The sequence below is a fragment of the Carlito syrichta genome, unplaced genomic scaffold, assembly GCF_000164805.1.
Source record: "Carlito syrichta isolate Samal-C Ts95f unplaced genomic scaffold, Tarsius_syrichta-2.0.1 Scaffold288275, whole genome shotgun sequence".
Taxonomy (NCBI): Eukaryota; Metazoa; Chordata; class Mammalia; order Primates; family Tarsiidae; genus Carlito; species Carlito syrichta.
In genome coordinates, this window is record NW_007232371.1 from 95,724 (window position 1) to 102,509 (window position 6,786).

Consider the following 6,786-nt stretch of genomic DNA (forward strand, 5'->3'; position numbering starts at 1 on the left):
TGGCCATGAACCAGAGCAAAGAGAACAAGGGATCTGTTGTAGAAGGCAGGGATTAATGGCCAGGTATGGCACCTAGGAGGCCCTAATTGCATCATGGATGCCACATCCTGTGAGAGAGCAGAGATCTAGCAGGGCAATCTGCTGCCTGGTGCTCCTTCAATACCCACAATAGATGAGCCTTTCGCCCCCTGCACGCCAGCCACATGGACCCTTTGCAGCCGTGAGGCTCTAAATCTCCTGCCACAGGACCTTTGCACATGTTGTTCCTGCTGTCTAGAATCCTCTTCACCTGTTGAACTCCCCTCTGCCCAGGCCTCACCTCCTCTCAACTGCATTAAGTGCCCGGATGACAAGGCATCTGGCTACTGGCTACCTCTGCTCTCAAGGCCTGTCATGGTGACACACGGAGAAGTATTTGATTTATGTCTGTCTTCCCCACTAGACTGTGAGCTCTGGCAGGGTGGCGGCTGGGCAGAACAATTTCACCATTACATCCTCAGCAGCTGGCTTAGGGACTGCCAGTCTGGCGTGTTCTTCCCACAGATCTGGCTTCTAGAACTTAGGTATCAGCTCAGAAGCCCCCCACCATGTGATGTCACAATCACACTATCACTCTGGAATCAGTCACCCCATCATCAGTTTCTCACCTCCCACCGTATCCCCAGCAGTCAACACACACAGTGTTCGTGGCCGGCCCACAGAAACAGCCCGACCCCAGGTCCGTCTTGGTGTCTTCTCCCAGTATCCCCCCGTCCAACAGGCACTTCTAGGGTACTCACACCCCACCTGATGTGACAGGCCAGGGCGTCGGATCGGGTGCCTGGCCTAGGAGGAGCGAGTGGTCTGCTTTGGGAAGGTGGGGTTTCATCGGGGCCATCTGGATACCAGTCTGCGATCAGGGCTTTGCTGGGGAGGCACCCGATCTGCCATGACCGCCATATCGCCGGTGAGGTCTCCGGACCAGAGCATCACCTGGGAGCTGGTTGGAAACGCTCGTCTTGCCGGGCTGGGTGGCTCAGCCTGTAATCCCAGGGCTTTGGGAGGCCGAGGTGAGTGGATTTCCTGAGCCCCTGGGTTCGAGACCTGCCTGGGCAACTTGGCGAGACCTCGTCTCTGCAATAAATCAAAAAATTAGCCGGGCGTGGTAGCGCACCTGGGACTTTGTGTCTCAAGGGTAAGTGGTCGTCAGCTGGCTCTCGGTTCAATAAACTTCTCTTTGTACTTTGACTCGGCACCGGACACGGACTCGTGCGGCTCGATTCCCTATTACAGTAGCACGCACCTGTAGTTCCGGCTACTTAGAAGGCTGAGGCAGAAGGATCGCTGGAGCCCAGCAGGTCGAGGCTGCGGTGGCCAGGAGCGGCCACTGCACTCCAGTCTGGGCGACAGAGTGAGACTCCAACTCAAAAACAAAAAAAATCAAAAAACCCCCAGAAAAACAACTACAAAAAGAAATGCTTGTCTCGGGCTGACCCCAGCTGCCCAGGTGTGCAACTGTACTCCAAAAATACCTCTCTGAGTGGTTTGAATACACGTGACAGTCTGAGGCGTGATGCCCTGGGATTTCTGGAACCCACCACTAAAGGTCTGTCTCGGCAATCTGAAGGTGTAAACGCCCCCGGGAGGGGTGACAGAGTGAAGCTCATGACACCAAGGGAGAGGAACTGTCAGGTGCTCCCTGGCTGTGGGTTCCCGGGCGAGAAGGCAATGCTGACAGGGATTTTTCTGGCAGGACAGGGTGCGCCTGAGTTGCATTTTGAGTGGCGGCACCGGGTAAGGTAATTTCAACGCTGGAGGGTGGTGAGGAGCGGGAAGTTCACCAACACTGACAGGGTGAGGAGGGGAGAGTGCAGGAGGGGAGGACGAGCCTGGGATTTGGAAGCAGCTGGGCTCCATGACTACTTCTTTCTGGAGCTGGGCAAACCCCTTGGCTTCTCTTAGTTTCTCCATCATGAAATGGGGTCATCGTCTCCCGTCTCATCGAGGCTGCTGGGAAAACTAAATGAGAAAACGCACAGAAAAGCCCACCTCCTCAGCAAAGCGCTGTGCAGTAGTATTTATTGTTACAGTGTTAACACTGGCTCTGGGGAGGACATTCAGGGCGTGGCCAGGACACGGTCCTTGTACACAGACAACGCGTTTCCTCTGCAGCCACAAACTGGCCCCTGAGGGTCAGGGCTCTGGAGACGCTCCTCCGCAGCCAGCCAGGGGGGACAGCGTGGGCTCAGAGGCTGCCGCTGCCCCAAGCTCATCTGGGAAGAGCTCACCAAGCCCCCAAAGGCAGGTGGCAATGAGACGCTGGGCCTGACTGGGCAGGGCGTTCCTCTCCCCAGGCTTGAGCGTCCCAGGCATCCTGCAGTGAACACCAAAGTCGCATCTCGCCAAATCTTGCCATTCTGCTGAGACCCCAGCCCCCTTCAGTGGCCTCAGGCTTTTGGGTTCTCCAGGCTGGCCGGGCTTTTGGGGATGCCCTCCCCTCTGCTTTGTGTGGTCCAGGTTATCGTGTGGCATCTCCTGGCCTCCTGCAGCCTGGGGTCTGATGACATCGATGCCGACGGACAGACAGACTTCCAGGAGAAAGGCCCTATCCGGCCAGGGTCAGAAAGCCGAGAGCCCAGCAGGCAGGAGCCTTCTGATGGCTCCGAGCCCAGCTTCTGGGAGGAATATGGGGCACCTCTATCTTGGTGCCCCCCAGCGCTGGCACCAAACTGCTCTCCCTTTCAAGGGCCAGCACCCATGGGCACAGCTGCCCAGCCTTGTGAGAAGCACGTGCCTGCTGTTCCCAGACCCCAATGCCAAGTCGCCCTTTAGAGACCAAGACCGCCACCCAGGCGGTGTGGGCAGGATGTGGCACCCCCATCCTGGAGGTGTCTCAAGGGTGTGAACCAGCTCCCAAGTCTCTCTCCCGAGGCTCTGCCCTCCGCCCTTGCCCACCCTTGAGGCAGCACAGCTCACCCAATCTGCCTCTGTGGAGGTTGTTAATTTAGCCAGCACATCCTCATGTTGAAGACCCAGCTCTAACACTCACCTGGCTGCCAGGGACGGGGGGCCTTGGGGATGAGAGGGGGCCGTGGTGGCATCATTGGGACCAAAAGGGGCATCTGCGGTTTCCCAGGCCTGCTGGCCTCATGCAGCGAGTGTTTGGGGCAGTGCCACCTCTGCCAGCGACCCCCAGTTGTCCTCGTGTCCCCAACAGGATCGAGTCTGGGAACAACGCACGTGCCATTTCTGATGGCGTGGGCGAATGTCGGTGTCACATCACTGGATCTGCAGCTAACCCACTCTCGCTTACTCTGCGGGAAGAACGGCCTGCCGGGACACCCTGCTCCTCCTTCCTCCCAGGAGGCAGGTTCTCGGCACCCAGGTCCTCCAGTCTGGTTTGGGGGTAACTGTGGCGCCAGGTGGGAGGGAGATCTCACCTCTCCACTCTGAGCCGGGGATCAGGTTGAAGATCGACAAGGTGCGGGTTTGGAAGCTGCACAGAGCCAGGCCCTAGGAACAGAGTCACCCCTCGGGGCCTGGGGTCAGAAACATGACCTTGGGGGACCAAATGCCCACCTGTCCAACAGGTGGCAAGAAAGGCAGTGCTTGCATCAGGGTTAGAGAGAAAACCACGGGTCTTCGGCATTGGGGAGGGGGTGGTTCTCAAGGTCATCAGGACCCGGCTTTTCCTACGAGAGGAAACCACCTGCTGGGTTCAAGAACATGTGCCCAGTGGTCTTCAGAGGCGGACGCCAGCTGCGAATCTTGGGCATTCGAGCCTCCCGTTGACTTCTGGTAAGAATGGCCTCCGAGAAGCTGGGCATCGAGGCTCCATCAAGCGATTCGCTTTGACAGTCCACATGCAAGGAGGTCCCCAAGCCTCTGTCCTTCCCCACGCTCCATGTGGCAGAGTCATCTGGTCCGTGGACGCAGGCCTGGGCACTTGGGTCAGGCTGGTTTTCAAGGTTGTGCTCCGGGAATGTTTTGTTGTGCCCTGAGGGGGGCTCTTGGCGAGCCCCAACACCCAACCCTCCTCTTCTTCCTTTTGCAAATTGCTCCAGCCAACACAGCACTGGAGAGAACTAGTTCAAGGTCGGTTCTGTGTTGTCGATGGGAAGTCAGGCACCCTGTGGTTTCCCACTGTCTTCTGGGAAGGTACCAGGTGTGTTATGGACATTAGCAAGTGTTAGTCCTCCTGACACCCCTGGGAGGGAGCCAGGGGTATCGTAGATGAAGACATTGAGGCACAGAGAGGTGAGGCCACTGGAAGGAAGCCACACAACGAAACAGTGGCAGGTCATGGAAAGGGCAGGGGGATTTGCTCCGCTGTCCCCCATGGCTGTGCTCCGTATCTGTCAGGACGCTGGTGAGCACGCCCAGGGAACAGAGACCTCCAAATCCCAAACCCATCGATCGCCATGGTCCGGATGGTTGTCATTGACTGGGCTCTGTCACCCCTGAGCCTGCTGCTGTAATTTCTTTCATTTCTGTGACAGGACAGTTGCACGTTCCCCTCCCTCCCCCACACTGGCTGCAGGTCACTCACCCCGACTTGGAGAGACACACCTGGGGGCGATGGGAAGCAGCTCCCCCACATGACCCAGAGCTTTAAGGCCGGAGGCAGGCCAACCCCACTTCGCCTTCTCCCAAGAGAGATTTGGGGAGCCAGGTCAGAACCCCAGTTCTCAATCGGGCAGGGGCGGGGCAGGAGCCAAGGTGCTGCGGCCGAGACCCCGCCCCCTCTGTCTGATATCTGCAAGAGGCAGCACTTCCTGCATCTGGCTCAGCCTGCCCCGAATGCCCACAACATGCTGGGTGTCCTGTGGGAGTCCCTGCACCCCGCCAGGGGTGTTCTGGGGAGCCGTGGTCCTCGGCCCACCCTAGCAACTCAGTTCGAGGCTTCAGGGACCCCCTGGGGCTGTGCCACGGCTGGTGGGTGCTCTGAGATGGAGGCCGTGTGCCCCGGAGGACTAAGGGTCTCTGGGTGCTGTGACAGATCCTCCAGGCCGGTCTCCTGTGGTTGAGCGGGCAAGTCCATGGCCACCTGAGGCAGGCAGGCTGGTGTCCGCTCCTCTCAGTGTCCCCAGCTGTCGGGACGCTGCCCAGGAGCAGAGGCACACCCCCAGCTTGAGGTCACTATGTACAGTGGGGATGGCACCTGGGCCCCGGCTACTCTCCCTCCCAGGCCTCTCCATGCTGGCCTGCCGGTTCCTTATACGTTGGTGACCTCTAGGCTGTTGTAGCCTTCCAGACGGCACTGCTCCAGCCTGCCCTGGGGGTCGTCCTCAGCACAGTCTTCATTTTGAAGAGAGCCATAGTCCTCATGGAAGTCGGGCTCTTTGCTGCTGAAGCCCCTTCCTATCTTCCCTAGGGGCAGCTGAGAGAACGAGGAGATGACCAAAGGACAGGAAGAAGGGAAACAAGAAGGAAGTGTTTTCAGATCTGGGAAACATCTCCATTCGAATTGCTGCGTGACTCTGAGCAACTCGCTTAACCTCTCTGTGCTCCTCCACCTAGTAATAATACTCACTGCTTAGGGAGACTGAGAGGAGCTTGTGAATTACCATTTCGGAAAGATTCAGTTGGTGACCAAGGGTGAGGACTGATACTGCCAGTCTGATAGTTCCCAACAGTCTCCTTCCATCCTCCTTGGTTGGGGGGAGTTGAGAACACCCGTGGGAAAGCCTGGGCAGGGGCACGAGGTCCGACTGCACCCCCAGGCCGAGGGGGCAGACTCCAGCATTGCCTGGCGTGGCGGAAAGAACGTGAGTTCTGGAGAATTACAGACCTGGCTTTGGACCCGGCCCTGCCGCTTCCCAGTTGCGTGACCTGGGACAAGTCATCCCCTGCCCCGGGCCTGTTTTCTTAGCTGCAAAGGGCGGAAGGGTCTGTTCTACCTCCCAGAGTTGCTGTAAAGAGAAGAAATCCCCTCTGGGGAGCCCATAGCAAGTGTGGCACAGAGTAGGTGCTTGAGGATTTTGAACTCTCCCCACACCCAGCAGGCCCTCAAGAGCCTCTCTGACGCTGGCCACATCTGTATCGGAGAGGCCACGACAGTGCTTTGTAAAAAGCTATCCCCTGGACTGCCTTTCTTTCCAGACCAGTGCTTCTAGGTGTTTTTTTTTTTTTTTTTTGAATTGGAGTCTCACTCTGTCGCCCAGGCTGGAGTGCAGTGGCATGCTCACGGCCACCCCAGTGTTTATCTGCTGGGCTCCGGCAATCCTCAGCCTTTCAAGTAGCTGTTAACTACTGGTGTGCACTACCACACCTGGCTAATTTTTTATTTTACTGTAGAGATGAGGTCTTGCCAAGTTGCCTGGGCCGGTCTCAAACCGGTGGGCTCAGGCAATCCACTCGCCTTGGCCTCCCAAAGTGCTGTGATTACAGGCTGAGCCACTGAGCCCGACCTCTTGGCTTTTTAAAAATTACTGCCCCCTCAGGAGATCCCTCAGGAGATTTTTTTCCTAATGACACCCACCACGAGACTTTAATACCACAGATACTGTGCATGTGTCTCTTTTTTTGAGTTGGAGTCTCACTCTGTTGCCCAGACTGGAGTGCAGTGGCACGCTCAGGGCCACCACAACCTTGACCTGCTAGCAGCTCAGGTTCTTCTTCAGCTTTCCAAGTAGCTGGAACAACAGGCATGTGCCACCATGCCCAGCTAATTAAAAAAAATTTTTTTTTTTTTTGAGTTGGAGTCTCACTCTGTTGCCCAGACTGGAGTGCAGTGGCCGCTTCCGGCCACCGCAGCCTCGACCTACTGGGCTCCGGCGATGCTTCCGCCTCAGCCTTCCAAGTAGC

The 6,786-nt window shown here is 57.4% G+C and overlaps 1 protein-coding gene across 1 annotated transcript in view; it reads right to left on the reverse strand.

The window, feature by feature from the left end:
• Nucleotides 1-5,121: 5,121 nt before the first annotated feature.
• KAZN (kazrin, periplakin interacting protein) overlaps nucleotides 5,122-6,786 on the reverse strand; it is a 142,358-nt gene continuing 140,693 nt past the window's right edge. The window contains exon 19 of the mRNA XM_021710195.1: nucleotides 5,122-5,359. Coding sequence (XP_021565870.1) covers nucleotides 5,195-5,359 — 165 coding nt within the window. The 3' untranslated portion in view covers nucleotides 5,122-5,194. The remainder of the gene's footprint in view (nucleotides 5,360-6,786) is intronic.